We start from the raw sequence: 22,997 nt of genomic DNA on the forward strand, positions 1-22,997 counted from the left end.
TTCGCTGAATTTTTTGTTGAAAGTTTTTTATTTTCCCCACATGAATCCGTGGACGCACAATCTATCACCAGATTTTGGGAGTGGGCTGTGGGTTGTGTCTCGTTTCTCTTCAACCGAAATGCCTTGCTCCTGGATGTGTGAATCCTCTACGGAGCATCAGCCTTGCACTTTCACGTTGTACTTTAGAGCCGTTGGCAAACACGAAAGGGGCAGAGTGTAAACAAGTGACTTTTTAAATTTTATTTTTAGTTCAAAACCTCACAAAACTATGTAGTTACAGATATTATTACTATTGCAAACAAGACCTTTTGTTGGCCATAATCTGAAGTGATTAACAGTTTGGATTTTCATGATGTCAATAATCAGTTTGCATTACAATATTAAAATCTAAGAAACGTGATTTTAGTGGGCTGTTGGTTTTGACTGGCTTAGAACTGGTTTGACTGGTTTCTCTGAAATTTTTCTGAAAATGTTTCAATTTCGTTAATTATATTTGCAGCATGCTTTGTTTAGATGTATATCTTATCTGGAAGTGAAAGTGATAGTTATTATATTACACCTGTAACAGATGGGTTCACTAATTCTAAAATGTATAATTTTGCTGCATACTTGCAGCAGATTATACCTATAACAGTAGTAACCTGATTTTGTAAGAATTTTTTCTACTTCAGCTAACACTTAAAATGACTTTTGTTGATATAACCTTCTGTTATCAGATAAGTTTATAAATATTAATTAATTTTGAGTTTAGTAAAATTATAATACTAATAATAATAATTAAAATTAATGTAAATTATCACATGAAACTGTCACATTCACCATCTGTCTTCATCTGTGTGTGCACTACACTTCCCATCATCCTCCTTGGCACACCTGCACTCGATCACCCATCATCATCATCACCTGCACTCACTCTCCTCTAAGTAGTAATCACCGTCACCTGGATCCCATTACCAGCTCACCTTTATATGCAGCACTCAGTCACTCACTCTTTGTCTGGTCTCGTCAATACAAGACTCACAGACTCCCTTCCTTCTCCTACCTGCATACTTACCGTCGATCCCGATCTTCTTCAGCCTGTCTTCAGTCCAACTTCAGAGAATCTTCATCATCTGCATCTGCAAGAGAAAGAGAGACTTTGTTATCATTCAGTTAAGCTATCATCTGATATTCAACTTACTGTTTACTCACCTGTTACGCTGTACCGATCCATTCTGCAAATTAAAGCATTTAAACTTACCATCTTGCCTGCTTCGTCTATACGAAACCTGACAGAAACACATTTCATTTTTATGCAAATTTTTTTAGGTTATTGGGGGCCACTCTAGGTATAAAACTCTAGGTACAAAGTATCTTAATCCGCCACTGGTTAAAATTAATCAACACTTCTGTAACAATATTTGTATGTTTACAATTTAATCTGTACAAAGACAAAAAAATAAAGATCTCAAAGTTAAAAACAGACATCATCTGTTTTAGTGTGTGCAAGTTTGAGACAGAGTGTTTGAGTGTTTGTGAGAGAGTTTGAGTTTTTAACCATTAATTATTTGGAGTGCAACATTGGACCCTTAAGGTGTAAATTCAGTTTAGCTAAAAATATCCAGATACTGTAGAAACCAGCTGTACAGAGAAGCACAGTGTACACACACAGGTACATTACTGCATGTTAGACTGTTAGACTAGACGATTGATCTTTGTAAGTATCCAAAGGAGATGTGTGTGTTAGATTGGTGAGATGGTTCGTCTCCGTAACCATTCACAGCTCAGGAACTTCATGATTCTCACGCTAACATGCATGATTCCTCCCAGGTTATACAGCATGTGATAGAAGGTGTGAACCGACAGGCTGCGTGTCTCGACTGCATACTTCAGCGCCACGATCGGAGTGTACAGAGGATTCGTCAGGTTACGGAACGGAGGACGAGGCGACTCGATCACCTTCTTAGTGACCTTCAAAAACAGAGAGAGTGAGTGAGTGATCCTCCTTAGCCTGTTCAAGATAAGCTCATGTGACTTTATTCACATTACTTTTTCTTTATTTAGTCATTTTATTACATTTCAAACTAATGCAACTAATACGTGATAACTAATAATACCTGTAATGATAACTATATTCACATTCATACCAGAGCATATGAGCGAAGTGGAGCGGTGAGAATCTCCGCTCATTGCTCACTGAACTGTTCACCCCTCCGCTCCCCCGCTCAAAGCTACATCAGGCCGCTCCGCTCATTTTCGCTCAGCGCTCAATGCAGTTTGCTTCGCGCTCCACTCAAATCGTGAATCCAATGTGTAGGCCTACTAGCAACTTTATTAGCAGCGTCCTCTAAAATCGCGCCTAAAAACAACTGAGAAAGTCTGAACACAAACAAAATGCCCCCAAAAGAAAAAAATCTCCATGTTTTCGGTGCTGATGCGATGTATGGGTGGCGCTGCTGCCAATAAAGCACCTAAAAGCTGTCACAACGAACCGGCAAAATTAATGATTATGATTATGTAAAATATAGCAGGAGACATTTTAATTGTTTACTAATAAACCAGTTTTTTTTATGTCTGTGTCGGCTGGAAAGATGCTGACTCGCGATCTTCGCAGTAGTGAACGCGCCAGAGAGAAATGCACATTTCATACGGATTACATAAGAGAGCAGTCTGTTTTCTTTTGTTTTGAATTGTTCTGTTTGAAAGTAGACATTTCAAGCTTTATATATATGTCTCAGGTCTGTGAGGCAAGTAGGCTATACGCTGAGTTTCGGTTCATTTATGAGACAAGCTCCAGTTTCGCCGGCGCCTTCGTGTCCTGATTATGTATTTTCTAATATATTCACTTCTAATTTATTAAATCCACACAATTGGTTGATGAAACATTGATTAAAATTAAGATACAATTAATACAAAACGAAATTAAATTTAAAGACAGGCTTTGTGCTTTCTGCTTGAGGTCTCTGTGAAAGTTTTATAAAGCAGTCTTTTAGTGCCGCTTTCAGAGCGCTCACGTCCGTAACGGAGAACTGTCCAGTCTGTACCATTGTTTTTTTTTTTTTTGTGAAATAAATTTCTAAATAAATGCGACTTATAGTCCAGTGCGACTTAGGCTAGGCCTATATGTGTTTTTTCTTCTTCATGGCGCATTTTTTGACTGATGCGATTTATACTCCGGAGCGACTTATATTAATAGTAGGCTACACCTGTATGACTTCTCATTTTCCTTTTTGAAGTACTTTTTGAACTCCATTATTGAGCCGAGTTTTGACTGAAAATAGTCTACTGTTGATGACTGTGCAAGACAGATGGATTCAGGGTCAGGCTTGACTGAGCATGCTTCAGACTCGTGGTGTGAGCGGAGCGAAATTGGAGCGGGAAATAGGGCGATGCTCCGTCCTTTTGAAATTGCCGCTCTGCGCTCTGTCCAAGATCCGCCCGCTCGCGCTCCCCGCTCGCTCCCGCTCCACTCCGCTCACATGCTCTGATTCATACCAGAGGACAACTTTAACGATAACTAAATTAATGTCCACACAAACGGACGATATTTGTTAGGATAACTACTTTTGGTCTCCATGCCAATGAACAATAACTATATTCATGTCCACACCAATTGATAATTACTATAAAGATAAGTATTTTTGGCCTCCACACAAACAGATGTGTCGTTATTTTAGTAATAGTGTGGAATTTGCTATTCACTTAAGTGTTGTAATGATTATTAAAGCTTTGTTTCTAGTTATGGTTCTAGGTGTGAACAGGTATGAGTTCACGTGTGTTCTGACCTTGGCAATTTCTTCAGGTGTTTGTCCCAGGCCTTGAAAGAGGTTCACTTGGGTGGGCAGGTAGCATTTCCTGAAGTGAGAGAGCGTCTCAGGATCAGCACCGGTGAACTCTTTCTTAGAAACGTCTGTCATCAACTTCATCTCAAACTCTGTTTTTACAGGCCCGGGCTCGATCATTGACACACTGACCGACAGACAGAGATGGGAAAGTACGTCAGACTGCAGTGAGAGGCATCAGCACAGATCTAGAACCAAAGGAGGAAGCCTCTAGAACCCTCTCAAGCCCATGTAGGCAACAGCTTTATGATGCTTTTGCTTTAATGACAAAGCTGCTCTTTTAGTTATGGAATATTAAAATATTATTTTAAGGCAATGTTTAATGGCAAACATTAATACTCACCTGATGTTAAACTTGAGCAGCTGGATGGCGAGACCCTCACACAATCCCTCCGTGGCGAACTTCGACGCGGAGTAGACATTGTTAAACGCCACACCTGTGAAGAGCAACACAAATCTGCTTTATGTTTCTGTACACTGATGTTTCCACTTGTGTGTCATTCAGCAGATCCTCATGAAAGGTACGAGCTCTTCTACTGTTCCTCAAGAAGAAGTATCTGTGTGTCTGACTGTCTTACCATGCAGGCCCAGCACACTGCTGATGACGAGGATGTGTCCAGAGCGTCTCCTCTTCATGTCGGGCATGACCTCTTTAATCATGCGCACAACACCGAAGAAATTAGTCTCGAATACCTGCTTCATGTCGTCCAGACTGAGAGCCTCAATGGGCCCCACCAGACCGACGCCAGCGTTATTGACTACAAACACACAGATGAACTCTGGCTGAAGCTGGAGACTTAAAAGAGAAACTGACGCTCAGATTCATCATCTTAACCTGAGCAGAACAGAAGCCAGCAGAGACAGATCTGTGTGTGTGTGTGTGTGTGTGTGTGTGTGTGTGTGTGTGTGTGTGTGTGTGTGTGTGAGAGAACTCACTCAGTATGTCTATATGTCGATCTTTGACGCTGTCAACACACTGTTTGACCGATTCATCACTGCAGACGTCCAGCGAGAGCAGAGACAGAGTTCGTCCGTATGCGTCTCTAGCCGCTTCAACCAACTTATCCTTCCGCTTCAGATCCCGCATCGTAGCTATGACTGAACACACACACACAAATGAATGAGTCAGACTTTACAGAGACCTTCAACTCTCCCATACAAGATCTTGGACAAACAAATGAATGCAACTCTTGATGGAAATATGTTTTTTTTTTTTGGCCAGGTAGTTAATATTGATCAAGTTCATAATCAATCAGATCTGATTCATATTGTCTGCAGAGAGTTTCTGTCATCATTACTCACACAAACATCAGAGAAACAAACTCAACAGCCTCTAAACAGCCATTAAGCTGCTGACTCACAGAAACAATCCTTTTAGTCTAAAGCTCTGCCTCCATGAGTCAATGAGTTCATTACTCTTACCATGCTAATCATAGCAGAACCATAGTAATCTGAGATCTCATTCAAACTCTGCTAGTAGCGCTTTTTTCATTGTTGTTTATGCAGCATCAAACTGAACTGAACCAACATTGAACATCAAGACTGTTATTGAACCGAACTGAACCAACATTGAACATCAACACTGTTATTGAACTTAACTGAATCAACATTGAGCTGACTCTGCGCTACTGTCTTCAGTTGAGCTGCTTATTGCTGAACAGAGCTGGTTTCATTATGAATTAACTTTACCAGAGCATGTGAGCGCAGTCAGTGGTAATATTAACTCTGGAGCGGAGAGCATCTTTCTGAAGATTTCTCACTCAGTCCACTCAGGGCCGCTTGCTCAACCCAGAATGTCCTTTGTGATATGCTGGTTTGAAAATATGTGAAAGAAATAGGGCTGCCCCTGACAAAGGTTTTTCTAGTCGACTGGTAGTTGTACATTTAAGCCATTCGTCAACTTATCGCACATTTATATTAATTTAATTACTTAAATATATAATGGAGAGAATACTAAACCATAATGAGCGTTTACCTAGGCTATTGAAGGGTTACAAATTTAAGAATCTATTTCAGATATGCTTCCTTACATAACATCATGGTGAAGAATACTGATTTTAGCATTTGAGGTTTTAATTTAGATTAAAGTTTAGTAGACTGATTTCAGATGATTATTGAGTCTCCAGCAAGAGTCTCCTTTCCTGCCAGTCCTGTTTTCTCTATTGTATTTTAAATGAGTCAGATCACTGAGAATCTCACCTTTTGTTCTGCAAATGGCTTTCGGACCCAAATGGCTCTTGGAGCCTTATGCTGATTGAATTAGGATTGGCCAGACCCTCACAGTCTAGGGTGTTACCTTAACCTGTATACTCATTTACATGCTTTGTTTGAATTTGTCTCCACCTTCAAAAGTCCCTCCTCCTAAAAATGCCTATAAGACACCATGTAAATTTATATACTTTAGATTATGTTGGACGAATCCGCAGCCGCGCTCAATAAAGAATAACTTCTGTTGAACGCGATCCCTACTGTCTCACTGGTCTCTGCTTTGAAGAAAGAAAACTTTACAACAGATGGTGCCGTGAGCCGGATGGAGAAAAAGGAAACTCAAAGAACTGAATCTTGAAACTTCAAGCTTTCCAGCTTCCTCCAGATTGAAAACTTCAAGCTCAAAGATCTCAACAAAGCTGACTGAGTCCCAGACTGAATCTTGAAACTTCAAGCTCAAAGATCTCAACAAAGTTGACTGAGTTCCAGACGAATGTTTTCTGTACAACCAAAGACTCGGTGAGTTTCAATCCATTCAAAGAACCAATGCAGACCAGTACAAATGTTTTCCTCTGCGCCGTTCAGAGAAGTAGTTAACAAACAGCTGTAGAGTTTGGTTAACTAAAGATAAGCCTCTAAAAATTTTTTTTTTTAGAGATGAAATTGATCCTCTGTTGATGGCAGGGAAGATTAACAGTTACATGTTAATATTGTGTGTATGATCTTGCTAGAGAAGACCTATCTGTAAGCTAGAGAATTAGCTTTAGAATTAGATTTAGCCTCATGTGCTAATAAGATTGTACCCTCTGTTTGCAAGACAGTAGAGAGAAGTTTTTTTTAGTGTTTGTTTGTGGTAACAGAAATTCACAAAATGTTTAGGAAAAGTACTAGACAGATTACACCTTTTTGGACAGATAGTGAATTCAAGTCTTTGTTATCAGAGCACATGGACTCAATCGTGACTGAGGAAGTCAGATTGAATTTAACAAAGAAATTTGGCATTGATCCAGGCAAAGTTTGGTCAATTGAAGATTGTAAGAAGGTACTAGGAGAAAGTATTCGCAAGAACAGTGTGAAAAGTTTTATCTGTTGTCACAGAGAATTTGGTTTAACCCTAGCTACAGAACAGTCTAAGCGCAACTCCGAGCTAGAGAAACAGATCAAAGAGCTCCGTACTAGAATATCTTTGTTGACTAAGAAAGTAAACCGCAACAAAGATGCAGAAAAAACTGATGTGGAAGAAGTTAGTCAGCCTGATAACAATTATCCTGACTTAAAAGCTTTCTTTGAAACAAATGTAGCCATCCAATCAGTAACTGATCAGCCTGTAGATTCAGTGCAGGTTTGTGGGGCTAGGAGAAGATCTCAGGGAACTAAAAGTGTTACTCCGAACTCTTCTGTTGTCCAAATACAAACGGTTGCTAAAACATCTTTAGGTCCTAAGGATATAGATAGACTCTCCCAGAGTTTACCCTCAGCACGGAAAAAAATTTCTGAATTTAGAAGAGCATTGTTCAGTAAAATGCATCTTTACGACATGTCGTTGCCGGAAGTCACACAGCTGATGTCACAAATTCTAACTGAATCTGAATTCAACAGTTTTGAGACTGCTGTTACTTCCGAACTGCAACATGTCAGTAAAGGTGATTTGAGAGAAGGTGTTTTGAAAATCCTAAAGAATATCTTAGGACCCAAAATCGATTGGTCGAGAGTTACTAGCTGTGTACAAGAGAAAGAAGAAACTGTGAGTGAATATACTGAGAGGTTCTGTCAGGTAGCTGCAGTGTACAGTGGAATAGTGGATGATTCCGAAAGTGTGTTAGCTGACAAAGGAGCTCTAATCCGAATTTGGGCAGATGGTCTTGTAGCTGAGTACAGAACAGCCTTGCCATTCCTAGATATTACGTGGGCTAAAAGAACTCTCAGAAGTAACCTAGAAAGTTTAGCTATTTGGGAAAGAGATTCTGATGTCAAAGAGAGAGTAAGAATTGCAGCAGTTTCTGTTAAGGTCAACTCAGAGAAGCCAAAGAAACGCAAAAGTCCTAGAGAAGCCAGTTGTTCTTACTGTGGCAAGCACGGACATTTTGGAAATGAGTGTAGGAAAAGCAAAAAGAACTTTAAAGATGTAAATAAGGTTACTCAGCTTCTGCTTAGCCTGCTTGATACTCTGAAGCAGCCCCTTCCCTCCTCGTTAAACTCGTGGGGCAACTTGATAAGGTGTTAACCATTTGGGCTGTGAGTGCTTAATTTCCCCAGAAACAACAACAAAGATGAAAGACTGATTTTTGTTTAATAGAACAAAAGGAAAGTGACTGTTTCAGCCTTCTTTTAGGGGACCCTGGTTAAGTAAGACTCACAGCCTTAAATGTTAAGCCACAGAATATTACAATCAGACACCATCCTCTGTTAATGATGTTTATTTGGACTGATGTTTCACTGGAGAATGGAAATGTGCCAATTTTCTCACACACTGTACAGTGTGTACACAACACAGGGACAGAATAGGACACGGACAAGTGAGGTGCCCTGGGAAGAACCGATGCAACAGGCGTTCGGGGGTGAACCCAGGGTGAAGACACTACCTCATAGGCCTTTCCCGATTTAGTCCATCCTTACCTCACTGGTCCATAGGTGTCAAATAAATTAAGAAATAGGGAAAGAATGAAACGACAACAGTAGACTCTGAAAACGATAGAACCATAGTGTTTACACTGCTACAACCGTAGTGTTTTGAAGAAATACTGCTCTCTGTTTTTCTGTTTTCTGTCTTACAGTGTGCAGATAAAACTTGATGGCTTTTCCGAGATCCATATGCAACGACCGTCTCATCTGCGTATGAAGCCCCAACCTCAAGAAGACAACCAGACCCACTGCTGAACGAACTATCACAAAAGAAAATGAAAAATACACAACGCAGAAAATTCACGGACCCTAATTGCATGTTATGTTTCTGTGTCAGCATGCAATTACAGATGAACAACACAGATCATGCTTGTGCCTGTAACTTTTTCAAGTTACAAGAATGAACTTTTAAGTGTACTTTGATAAAAGTTAGACTTAAAACCACTATACGATCAAATGACTTATGGAAGAATGAAGTCCATGCATGAATACTGCTGGTCTGCCGTTTCTTTGTTTTATTATGTTACAGGTATGTGTGTATGCCATGAAGTCATCACAAGCGGCATCCTGGTATAAAGCATCACCTCAGATTTCCATGAACAAGCCTCATGAAAGAGGGAAGAGTCATCAGAGCGACTCTACGTGCGAAATGGACTCTACAGGAAACAGACTTCACAGCTATTCAGGCGCCATGGACTTTCAAGACTTCCACTCTTATGTTACATGGTTTTTTGTGTAATCATGTAGTTTATACGACATTTCACACCCTGCGTCATATGTGTCAACAGTTATGGTTTTGAGAAGAACTTGAACACTCATGAAAATCAAGGACACAACACAGAATAAGTTATACGTGCCTGTAACTTTTTCAAGTTACAAGAATTGAACTTTTAAGTGTCTAAATTTGTATTTTGTGAGAGTTTTTAAGAACTCTCAAAGAGGGGACTGAAGGGTTACAAATTTAAGAATCTATTTCAGATATGCTTCCTTACATAACATCATGGTGAAGAATACTGATTTTAGCATTTGAGGTTTTAATTTAGATTAAAGTTTAGTAGACTGATTTCAGATGATTATTGAGTCTCCAGCAAGAGTCTCCTTTCCTGTCAGTCCTGTTTTCTCTATTGTATTTTAAATGAGTCAGATCACTGAGAATCTCACCTTTTGTTCTGCAAATGGCTTTCGGACCCAAATGGCTCTTGGAGCCTTATGCTGATTGAATTAGGATTGGCCAGACCCTCACAGTATAGGGTGTTACCTTAACCTGTATACTCATTTACATGCTTTGTTTGTCTCCACCTTCAAAAGTCCCTCCTCCTAAAAATGCCTATAAGACACCATGTAAATTTATATACTTTAGATTATGTTGGACGAATCCGCAGCCGCGCTCAATAAAGAATAACTTCTGTTGAACGCGATCCCAACTGTCTCACTGGTCTCTGCTTTGAAGAAAGAAAACTTTACAACACTATGTATAGTAATATTGCCCATTGTGAGCTGGTAAAAGTAATGATTATGAAAGTGTCAAAAATAGTAAGGAGACATTTTATTTGTTTATCAATAACTACTTTTTTCTGTGTCCGTGTCTACAAAGATGAAATTGACGATGCTGATGCCATCTCCACAGTATAGTGGACGCGCCTATCTGGAGAAATCCAACTTACTTATGGTGAACGCAAGAGACCTCGAGAGACCTCGTCCTCTGAGACCTCGAGAAGGCCCTCGTCGTCTTCCTCGCCTGAACCGGCCGGTTCGTCAATGATGAGGAGGTTGCCCACAGGATTGGGCTGGTCAGCCAAGTTGAGGGATGTTTTGCCCTGGGAGGCCCCCGCTAGCGTGTCGTCGTCACCGCGTCCCCCATCTGAGTCAGAAAGGCCAAGCTCGACGCACTCATGCCAACTTTAAGACGGTGCTGCAGGAGCTTCTTAGGCAGCATTAGGTAATGGCTGCAATTCTCCACATTCTCCAAAGCCTCTTATGCGTGCTTGAGGTCAAACCATACCAAACACGGCACTGGTGACGGTCTTTAGTGGCGATCAGCACACCACGCGTGGTCGGGAAGGCACATAATAAGCTGTTCAAAGAGAAGCAGCAGATTTAGAAAGCGACATTCCGGCAAAAAACTCAGTAAAATCCGTGGCGGGCAGCTGTGAAAAGGGGAGCAGGTGAGATAATGCAAGAGCGCCGGTGGCTCAGGATGCAAAACACAGCTAACCTAAGCTGAATAACAGACTGTCCCAAATATCAAAATATCCCGTTACAGTTTAGTAATAATGATTTCATGAACTTCTTCACTGAGAAAATAGAAAACATCAGAACCACAATTGTAAACGTTCAATCCTCAATCGCACCTTATAATTCAGCCTCAATTATCCCCCCGCAAGAACAATTACAGTGCTTTACAACTATAGAACAAAAAGAGTTAAATAAACTTATCACTTCATCTAAAACAACAACATGTTTATTAGATCCTATACCAACTAAACTACTGAAGGAAGTGTTACCTGTAGTGGAAGAGCCTCTCCTCAATATTATTAACTCGTCTTTATCTTTAGGTCATGTTCCAAGAACATTTAAACTGGCAGTTATAAAACCTCTCATTAAGAAACCACAATTAGATCATAATAATCTAGCAAATTATAGACCCATTTCAAATCTACCTTTTATGTCTAAAATACTAGAAAAAGTTGTGTCCACTCAACTGGGCTCTTTCTTGCAAGAAAATGATATCTATGAAAAGTTTCAGTCAGGATTCAGACCGCATCATAGCACTGAAACTGCGCTCGTTAAAATCACAAATGATTTACTCTTAGCTTCTGACCAAGGCTGCATCTCAATACTAGTTTTACTCGATCTAAGTGCTGCGTTCGATACTATAGATCATACAATACTCTTAGATCGACTACAAAATTATACTGGTGTTCAAGGACAAGCATTAAGCTGGTTTAGATCATACTTATCTGACCGCTACCATTTTGTCTATTTAAATGGAGAAAAATCGATCATAATTCCAGTAAACTATGGAGTGCCGCAGGGATCTGTGTTGGTCCCTCTGTTATTCTCAATATATATGATACCACTTGGAAATATTATAAGGAAACTTGGAATTAGTTTCCATTGTTATGCTGATGACACTCAAATATATATTTCATCACGGCCGGATGAAAACGCTAAATTATCCAAATTGACAGAGTGTGTTAAAGATATAAAAGATTGGATGACGCGTAATTTTCTTTTATTAAATCCAGACAAGACAGAGGTAATACTTATCGGTTCAAAAAACCGCCCACAGAACCTCTCACAATACAACTTTGACATCGTAGGATGTCCTGTTACTTTATCCTCTACAGTAAAAGACCTGGGTGTTATACTCGATTGTAACCTGTCTTTTGAAAATCATATTTCGTATGTTACAAAAACAGCCTTTTTCCACCTTAGAAACATTGCTAAGCTACGTAATATGCTATCAGTTTCTGATGCAGAAAAGTTAGTTCATGCATTCATGACCTCGAGACTAGATTACTGTAATGCTTTATTAGCCGGTTGTCCTGCATCCTCAATAAACAAGCTACAGTTAGTCCAAAATGCAGCCGCTAGAGTTCTTACTAGATCAAGAAAATATGATCATATAACACCGATTTTATCATCACTACATTGGCTACCTATAAAGTTCCGTATTAATTATAAGGTATTGCTACTGACTTATAAAGCCCTAAACGGCTTAGCTCCAGTCTATTTAACGGATCTTCTATCACCCTATAATCCATCGCGCTCTTTAAGATCAATAAATTCAAGGCTTTTGGTCATACCTAGGATATCCAGATCCACCAAAGGAGAGAGAGTATTTTCACATTTGGCTCCAAAACTCTGGAATAGCCTTCCTGATACTGTTCGTTGCTCGGACTCACTCTCCCAGTTTAAAACTAGATTAAAGACGCATCTTTTCAGCCAGGCATTCATATAATATTGTTAATCTCACAGTTTCAAACTACAATCCGGCCTCTAGTTCATAAATGCCAGAGGAGAACTGGCCCCCGACTGAGCCTGGGTTCTCCCAAGGTTTTTTTTCTCCATTAGGTCACCTGATGAGTTTTAGGACACCATTAGGTCACTTGATGGAGTTTTTCGGTTCCTTGCCACTGTTGCCTTTGGCTTGCTCAGTTGGGGATATTTTGGGGATATTTAATTTTATTCTATCAATCAATAAATTCCACTAGAAACAAACTTTGTTGTATTATTTTATTTTAATACTGTGAAGCTGCTTTGATACAATCTGTATTGTGAAAAGCGCTATACAAATATACTTGATTTGATTTGATTTGATTTGACTGTCACGTCTGGCAAAGGCTGATCTGGCAATATGTCCTCCTGGTACGGATGCTCTTCCGCCCATAGGTGGATCTTGAACACGAGATGATGAAAGAGAACTTCTCGGTTAACATCTTGTCTTCAATTACATGTCAAATCTCTCTGAAATCACACTATTCACACTTGTATATATATATTAATTATAACTAATTATTCAATAAAGAGATACACACTAAAAAAAGTCAACTAGCCACTTGCTGGATTTGCAAAATACAAATATGTCTGAGTTTACGAGTTTACTTCTGTTAAATGATTTATTCTTGTTGTTTGTAACTAAATTAAGAAATAATTAAAAGAATTAGATCAGCACTTGTTGATTCAATGAGACTGAGGCGCTTCATATCAACAATTCTCTCTGGCGAGCCACTGCGCATGCTCAGCACTGCGGCGGGAAGTCCGGGAGCACGCGGGAGCATGCGGGTCCACTCCAGGCGGCTGGAAGTTTTTTGTGCGTCTCATCGTTCTGCATCCTTGATATTGAGGGGTAAGTACTTTATATTTACCTGTTTTTTATTAGTACTGTTGGATTATAGTGTCACAGTGTCTGGTTTATGTTTCCCCGGTAGTCCACTAGAGGTCTCTTCCCCATACTGTCACCATTCACTCTGGAACTGCATTTCCCATAATCCTTTGTCTGTTCTCATCACTCGTGATTGCACTCAGCTGTTCCCTATCACATTGTTAGTGTCTGTGTATAAATACCCTGTCTGTTTTAGTCCTTGTCATGGAGTCATTGTTTTACTGTCACCACACGTCAGAGGTCTGTGTTTCTGCTCGTGTCGTGTCGTGTCGTGTCGTGTCGTGTCGTGTCGTGTCGTGTCGTGTCGTGTCGTGTCGTGTCGTGTCGTGTCGTGTCGTGTCGTGTCGTGTCGTGTCGACATGGAGTTTGAACCTTGCCTGGATGACGATGAGTTGGATTATACGTAAATAAATCACTACTGCCATACTGCTTTTGGATTTACCTATTTCCCCGTGTGTCCCCGTGACATATAGATCAAAAATAAGTCTTTTTTTCGATGTTTCTAAGCAGGCTTATTTTCACAGACTTGAAGCACATGCACATGTGTTTGGTTCAATTATGTGTCTTCGTCGATATGAGTTTCACCTTAACATTAATATATCCGCTACAATTGGTGTATTTCTGTCACAATTCAATGTTAGCTACGCCTAACTATTAACTACATAACCTACATAATGTGCCATTTTTACGATATAACGTTACCCCTGAGTACATGTACGTAACTTGGCCTATCGGTTACGTTATATCCGAAACAACAGAAGTTAATGTTGAAACAATATGCACTTCTTGTCGCTCTTTTCAGTCTAGCTGACGTTAAGAGCTTTATATTTATTTATTTATTTCTCTTTTGAGTTTTTGCTGAGTGTGCCAACGGAGGGACTGTTTTTATTATCTAAATTAACTAATGTTCATGTGTGTCAGCAAAATATTACTTTAAACGTTTTGTAACTAATCATTTCTGTCTTTTCAAACATGGAGTTCCAAAATGCCACATAATGCTAACTTACCAATCTCATTGAATGCAGTAGGCCTATGCAAAAAATGTCAAGTAAAATCTATGATGCAGTCGACCATATATTTGAAATGTCCTAACAAATTGCAGTAAAAGTTATGATTGAATAGGTATGCACGGTTTAATTCAGGGAATATAGTTATCAATATAAGTAAAACTCTTGATATTTAGTAAAAGCAGCCTATTTTCTTTGGCCCATTTTTTAAAGTCAGTCTTTGAAATTAGGAGAATACTGCTTGTTGTGTGTTTTTCTGTTTTCTGGCCTTAGCATACACATTAGAGCAAATTAGTTACAGTTTTGCAGATTAACTTTTATACACTTTTTTTTCACAGCGAAATTGTTCCTTTTCTTTATACAAACAAAGAATATATAAAGCTGTCCCCATGCTCTTCTGGTGTGAACCTCACCTTTATTACATGGTAAGTAGTTTTTCGTAACACTCACATACAGTAATGTTTGCCGAGCCGTTGCGGCAAACGGCTCGCTGTCACGCCCCTCATTATACGGGACGATTGGCAGGTGAAGCTGGTTGTAATCAGCTTCGCACACCCTTAGTTTGAAAATGTTTGTGCTGCTCATTTCATGGTGTATTGTGAGTAGCGTGGACACAGTGGAATCGTTGGGTCAAAGACTGTTTAAACTGCACAGGATTGTCTTGATTTCTGAGAGACTGCCGGTAAGAGGAGATATGTGTTGCACTAACAGCCACGTTTGGTAGCTTCAATTAACTGTGCATGTTATGAACTTGGGGACTTATAGCAATTATTATGTTGGTGTCTGTGATTGGGTTAGTGTATAAATTGTTGAGCTTAAACACATAACAGTGTTAATAGTCACTTTTAAGAAATGTATTTGTAAATAATAGTATGCTCAATTTGCTGCAGATAATGTTTGTCCAGAGATTCATTGTCTTAGAACATGTAGCCTAATCGATTCATTTATTAATGTTTATTATGGGATATAGCTAATGTCATTTTAGATGAATATGCAAATTTGGTGAGAAGCTGATTCTTTTAAAACATGGTGTAAAAATGGTGTAAGTAAAGTAGTATTGTGCAAATGGTTACTAAATTGAAACCACACTAATTATGTATTCTGTGGGTTTGTGTTGGTTTTGATTCATGTGCATTGCTGTAAATATTGACACTGCTTTGTTGTGTTTGGTTTTAAAGGTTTTTCACCTACTGAATTTCTGCAATAAATTAAGAAAAGGATATTTAAGTCTCGTCCTTGTGAGTGGAATCCAGTATTTAACTCAGAGATCAGGATCCCCTTTTTCAAGTGTGGGACCGGTGCAGCTTAGAACACTTGACAATAACTAACTATCATTGATTACTGAACTTTCCTTTTCTTTCTCTTTCAGTGACGTGTATGTGGCAGTGCAGGCAGTGTGTTGCAAAGGAGAGTTGTAGGTACAAATTACTATATATTCCTTCTCTCTACTGGCTCGTGGGTGGGACAATGGCTTCCTCTCGTCTTTTCGACTCGTCAGAAAAGTGCTTGTGGGACAGACAGTAATTTCTTCTCGTTTCTTTGACTCGTCAGAATGTGCTTGTAGGACGGACAGAGGCTTCTTCTCGCCTTCAGCTTTCCCCACGGACAGAGCAGGTAAGTATTCGGCTCGTGAAGATGTTCTTAGGACAGCCGATCGAATGAACAGCAGCTTCCCCACCTCTTCTGAGGGTCAGACAGTGACGGTGCTCAGACTCGGCTTGTGGACGTGTTCATAGAACAGCCGATCGAATGACAGCAGCTTCCTCACCTCTTCTGAGGGACAGACAGTGACGGTGCTCAGACTCGGCTTGCGGACGTGTTCATGGAACAGCCGATCGAATGACAGCAGCTTCCTCACCTCTTCTGAGGGACAGACGGTGACGGTGCTCAGACTCGGCTTGCGGACGTGTTCATGGAACAGCCGATCGAATGACAGCAGCTTCCTCACCTCTTCTGAGGGACAGACAGTGACGGTGCTCAGACTCGGCTTGTGGACGTGTTCATGGAACAGCCGATCGAATGACAGCAGCTTCCTCACCTCTTCTGAGGGACAGACAGTAACGGTGCTCAGACTCGGCTTGTGGACGTGTTCATGGAACAGCCGATCGAATGACAGCAGCTTCCTCACCTCTTCTGAAGGACAGACAGTGACGGTGCTCAGACTCGGCTTGCGGACGTGTTCATGGAACAGCCGATCGAATGACAGCAGCTTCCTCACCTCTTCTGAGGGACAGACAGTGACGGTGCTCAGACTCGGCTTGTGGACGTGTTCATGGAACAGCCGATCGAATGACAGCAGCTTCCTCACCTCTTCTGAGGGACAGACAGTAACAGTGGATCAGGCAATAACAAGTGAGACAGGACTGTGGTAATTTACCCGCCTTTGCTCTCGTTCCGTGCGTAACAGAGCGGCGTCGTTGGGAGAATTCGTGAGACTGGACTTTCGTGGACGTGAGAGACAGTGCTCGTGGAGTGTGGTACTCGGGGTGCGTTAAGCTCCTTCCCTCCACACCGTACACTCGAGTGGGAACCTGGACACAGCTTTAGACAGATCAATTTAAAGGAATCTTCACAGTCCTAAGTCAATATTCATCCATCAAAGTTTCAGAGGAATCGCAGTCGTTTGATCTCACCACACTTGTGCATAAATCACTCTTGTAAATCTTCACACGTGTGCACTTCACTCTTTCAGACACTGCAAAACTCACTTCATCTCCACAGTGATTAATCGACTCGTTTCTCTTCTCTCTGTAGGGTGGATGACTCGAGGAATAATGTTTTCAGAAGATCAGCATGAACACATCAGCGATCCTCCCAGCTGTTCCAGTTACTACGCTTCGTTCTGTCAACAAGATCACACACACTGCCCACAAACAAAAGTGAGTTGCACACTGGTGATGGTCAATCTTCCAATGTGGTTTTCTCAACGGGGAATCAAATGAAGGGTGCACTTAACTTTTCCTCGGTGAGTCACTCAATATCCTGCAGTGGTTTCCTCTCTCACTTCTGCCAGTCACTCCCCCTCACTTACTTCATTGCGTTGCTGTTCGTGGTTTCTTCAGAAAAACTCACTAAATGAGCATGCCTCGGGGAATCTCACAGTAGAACTCCGATCCGGCATTAAACCTTCAGCCTTCCTATTTCACCGCCGCTGTCAGAACACACACTGCTGCCTCCCCGTGCTTCCACACTGCTCAAACACTCTTTTTTTATACTCCTTTTCCTGAGCACGTGCTTCAATGAAGTGCAGCTGATTTGCTTCAGCTGGCGCTCATTATGGCCAACACTCAACAGAGCCAGATTTAGGACCAATGAGGAATCTTTTTGGATTTGCCAGGTTTTCACCCGGTGACATAAATGCTGGATGTTCTACTGATGTGTCATATCCTGAAGTTGGTACTGAGTCAGTGTCAGAAAGTGATGATCTTGCTGTTGTCAATTTGCCCAAATTAATTGAGCAGAAAGTAGCTGTAATATTGTTGAAATTGGAACATATATATCATATTCCTGCCAGAGTTTTAGACAAATTGTTGGAAGAACTGCATTTTTTGTTAAGCGATGCTTGTACGCCACTCACAAAACATACTCTTACAGACATTTTCAAAAGCCATAACCTCCATATCACTCAAGCTGTAATTGAAGAAATAGCCAAATCCGTTTGTGTTGCTAACCCTGTGGCTCAAATTGTAGGGAAGTATGGACCACTTGCTACCTCCTTTAAAATAAAACAATACTACAAACTATTTTAAAGTTTAAAGTTGTAGAGCCTGCAGAGTATTTTCTATCTGTACATCAGAGGAGATCATTTCAGTATATTTCAATACTAGAGTTATTGCAGGAAATATTAAGTCACAGTCACATATTGGATAGAGTGATAAAGGAACAAACAGCTAAAGAAAATACTGAGGACTTGTGTGGTGGTCAAAGTGTGTACAAGTCTTTTCGAGATTAAGCAAGTCTTAAAGTGATCTACTTGCAAAGTAATGCAACAGAAGATGATGCAAGAACACAAGAACTCCCCCAAGAAGTACATGGCCCAACAGAATGCTCAATCATCTCTTCGGGTGAAACCGAACCGGTTACATCTCAAGGTTCAGCTCCATCTACAAGGCAGTGGGTCTGGCCAAGTGTTTTTACTATCACGCATTTCAAATATGACGCAGAACTTGAACTTGAGAAGGCTAATGCTGACTACAAAACAAATGCAACTCTGAAACCTTCACCAAAACTAAAATCACACATTTTGGAGAGACTTGCAGAACAAATCATTAAGTTCAAAGCCTACCCTAGTGACAATAATCTGAATGATGTTGCAGAAGCTCTTGTCAAAACACATCCTTGTCTGAGAGAACAGGGGTCTTTCAATGGCTGTTATGGCTGGAAGATTAGCCTGAAGTAAAATGGCAAACTTGTGGACCAAACTAAGAGGCCTGGGATGTGCTGAGGTGGAGATAAATTCACTGAAGAACAAGGCCACTGACAAAAAAAGTCTAGCAGCACTGAATGTGAAGAAACCAAAATGAGCCGAAGTTAATTACTGTCCACAGCATCCAAAAGGAGAAACTGCTGACAGTCTGGAGCAGGAGAGAATCGCAATGCTTTCAGAAATTAAAAAGAGAAACAATGAACACATAGTGATTGAGAAAATGGAAAAGACTTTCTCTTACAGAAGACAAGAAGTTATTCAAGCAGAGCCTATGGTTGCAGACTTTAAAAGCAGATGGCCAGCTCTCTTCAATGTGAAAGAGGTGTGTATCTCATCACATCAGTTTATATATGCCCCATAATATATATACAAATACAGACTGAAACACATTTAAGAGAACAGAAAGATAATGAAAATTCAGCTCTTATACTTTTAATTTAAAAAACAGAGTAGGCCATATTTAGATTGCTGTGTACATGTCTTCTTAACTATCTTGTTGCTGATAGAGATGCTAAAACAGTTTTTTTTGTTTTATCCTTCTGTTATGATGAGAGTTAACAAATGTATTATCAATGTTTTTTTTCTTCAGATTGATAGGGAGTTCTTGCGGATTTCTACTGTACCACTGCTTTCTACATTCTTTGCTGAGCTTGACCGGTACTCATCACGATTGATGGAGATCTTCAGTAGAAAAGGCGGGCAAGCAGGAAAGAAAATCACACAGATCATGGATGCCATCTCCAAGGTTTGTATTGATAAATGGCTTTAATAGTCATTCTCAATGCAGATGGAAAGACGGATGCAGTTTGGCATTTTCTTCCCAAACAGTACTCTTTAGCTGTGCCACCACTGAAGTTTGAATAAATCTTGTCCCACCCCACAGGATGATACTATACATACCCGAAGAGCCTGTGTCATCAAGTCTCTGTGCACCTACTTGAATGAAGACCCTGAAAAACTGGTGAAGGCATATTTGGTGAGTTGATGAGAAAATACAGTTTCAAAGGCCCATTCAAAGGCCCACTGAATATAACTTTGTAGATGTAGAATTCACAGCAGAGCTCCTGTATTGGATTGATGTCTACTTTGCAGTGAGTGTATAAGTGTGCAATTCTTGTAATAAATATTTTTGTTTGTGATCTTTCATGTATTTCATCCCACAGGATTCAGACTTTGAGTTACAAAGTACCATGGAGCAAACTGTGATGGGAGTGTATGTCATACTGAAGGAGGGAGCGCTGCCTGACGATGACCCAGCAGACATTGGTGTCCTAATTGAAGGTGTGGAAGTTCTCAATGACTTGAATAGCATTGCACAGGCTTGTGCTCTGTTATTTGGACTGATATACTGTTTGAACCTGAGCTACCCACCAGAGCTCAAATGCACTTTTGAAGTCTTGCAAAAGATCTTTCTAAATCTAAATGGACAGATGTTGTCATCCAAGGCACAGTTCCTCAAAAACAAGCTTTTGGAGTAAGTGAGCTTGAAAAAGACAGAAAAGTCAATCAGAAAGCACTTTTGGAGTTCTGCAGTTCTGGTGTTGCATAGATATGTGGACAACTGTTATTAATGGCACAATTTCTCTAAAACAAGCTTCTGGAGCAAGTAACCTTGAACAAGACTTTTAAGTCAAACAAAATGCACTTGGAGTTTATGTATATGGACAACTTATTTTTGGCACAGTTCCTCCAAACAAAGCTACTGGAGCATGTGAGCTTGAACAAGACTGGTGTACTTCAGGAAGATGCACATTTTCAGTTGGATAGAAGCACTTTTATAGGCAACTGTCTATGGTGCTGGAGTAATTGAGCTTTTAAATGGACTGAGACTAAAACAGTGTTTTACCAAAGGGACAACTGGCTAAAGCAGTTGTTACACACTTACAAATATTTTCTGGGAGTGGAGCAGTCACTGATGCACAGTATTATGTTGTTTATTTTCAGATGTGAAGCATTATATCTACACCGGGAATTTATAATTATCAAAATTTCCATGCAATATCACAGCAAGTTGCTGCAAGTGTTTTTTTTTTTTGTTTGTTTGGTTTTTTTTTTTTTTATAGTATTGCATCAGACTATCTCTTTTTTATTATTATTATTATTTTACAGCTCATAAAATTGTTACACTCACAAATGTTTGTTTTTATGTTATAAATTCATGTTCATTCATGTTTGTTGAAATGTTAAAAAAAAATTGTGTCAGGCCAAGGTTTAACTTACAAATTCCCAAAAAGGATCGTGTTAAAATGGCTTAATTTTTCAGATGTGAAGCAACTGGTAATTTATAATTATCAAAATAATTTTCTTGTGATATCACAGCAAGCTGCTGTAAGGTGTATATATATATATATATATATATATATATATATATATATATATATATATATATATATATATATATATATATATATATATATATATATATATATATATATATATATATATAAAAATTTTAGTATTGCATCAGAATATATTTTTACTATATTGTTTTACAGCTCAAATTGTGACAATTGTTTTTGTTAAATTCATGTTCATTCATGCTTATTTACAAATTTAAAAAAAATTCTGTATCAGGCCATGGTTTTTAAGTTTTACGAACAAAAGAGCATTAAAGTCCTACAAGCGTTGCTTGGGGATCAGTTTTCTCAATAGCCAAGATTTTGTTAGCTAAATGTCTCTTATACATTCTGTTGCAAACACTCAAATGGATAGGAGACTTAAAGTGAAGAAAGCAGTTTAAACTTGACTGGTGCATTTTAAATTGTTTGCATGTTTTCTGTACTTTTTTTAGTAGATTACTAAATTTTGGTAATGTCATGCTTCTTAGTGCTGTCATCTAAAACAAATGTAATTGAAAACAACAAGATAGATATTCATTAAACTACCAAAACAAGACATTAACTGGTTTATGTAACAAGGCAGAATTTTGTTGAATTGAAGTGCTTTACCGACATTGAGTGGATAAAAATAAATTTGATTAGGCTAACACAATACAAACATTTTGATTCAATTAGTTGCAAAGAAGTTACATTGACATATTACAATCATGTTGAATCTACAAATGTATATTGTGTTCATATAAAATATTCAAAGTAGTCCAAGTTTACTTGATTTGATTAGATGCATAATGGGTTCTATGATTAAATCACGTTCATTCAACAATTTATTTATTTGAGTGCATAAACAAATGTTAGTCAGTCAGTAAAACTAAATGACTGAATTAATAATTTATTTTTTAAATTGCACGAGTGCTCGTGCAGATCAGAGGCGGGCAGTAAAGGAAGATCCCACATATTCTTTTCACACTATGCTTAACCTTGGCTTAGTATTTTTAGCTATCTGCAAATCATAATGTGTTTTGACCAAGCTCATTTATTAAAAACTGCATTAAACTTCAGACATGTAATTCTGCAAAATATAGTTTATGTTTATGAATAAATTACAGATTTCAGCATTACAATAAATCTCTGTATCTTATCGGCCTACCATCCTGGTAGAAATCTAAAAATAAAAACAACATGCAGGGAACATTCTGGGTATGTTCTCTTTAGGTTACAAAAAAATAAACCAATAGAGAAAGTTTCCCCAAAAAATAACCAAACGGGAACCATATGGAATTGTTATGGGAACGTTCGTGTTTGCTGGGATAATGACGCTATTGTCTTGCTACATTAACTTATTTGATTAAATATTTGATGAAGTTTGCATCATTTATTCTGTTACACATGTTTAATACTGAAGCTGCTTTGAAACAATCTCTGTTGTATAAAGCGCTGTTAAATATAGGAGATTTTACTTGCTTTATGCCTAATAAAAGCAGGTCTGACAAAAAAAAATCCTACAGGGATGTTCATGGAATGTCCATCATCTGAATGACATTCCTCAAGGAATCCCGTAAGATCCTACTTAACAAAGTGATTCTTCTGAACAGTAACATAGATTCAGCAGAAAGAGATCGATCGCCTATGTAAAGTGCACAGTCATACAATAGGTTGCAGTTATATTAAAGTCCCGGTTTTTATATT

General features: G+C 39.2%; 1 protein-coding gene across 1 annotated transcript in view; it reads right to left on the bottom strand.

Moving 5' to 3' along the window:
- Window positions 1-1,488: 1,488 nt before the first annotated feature.
- rdh8b (retinol dehydrogenase 8b) overlaps window positions 1,489-22,997 on the bottom strand; it is a 39,045-nt gene continuing 17,536 nt past the window's right edge. Inside the window, exon 6 of the mRNA XM_084106022.1 lies at window positions 1,489-1,950. Coding sequence (XP_083962148.1) covers window positions 1,723-1,950 — 228 coding nt within the window. The 3' untranslated portion in view covers window positions 1,489-1,722. The remainder of the gene's footprint in view (window positions 1,951-22,997) is intronic.

The sequence above is a fragment of the Abramis brama genome (genome assembly GCF_963993115.1).
Source record: "Abramis brama genome assembly, chromosome: 2".
In the NCBI taxonomy this organism is placed as follows: Eukaryota; Metazoa; Chordata; class Actinopteri; order Cypriniformes; family Leuciscidae; genus Abramis; species Abramis brama.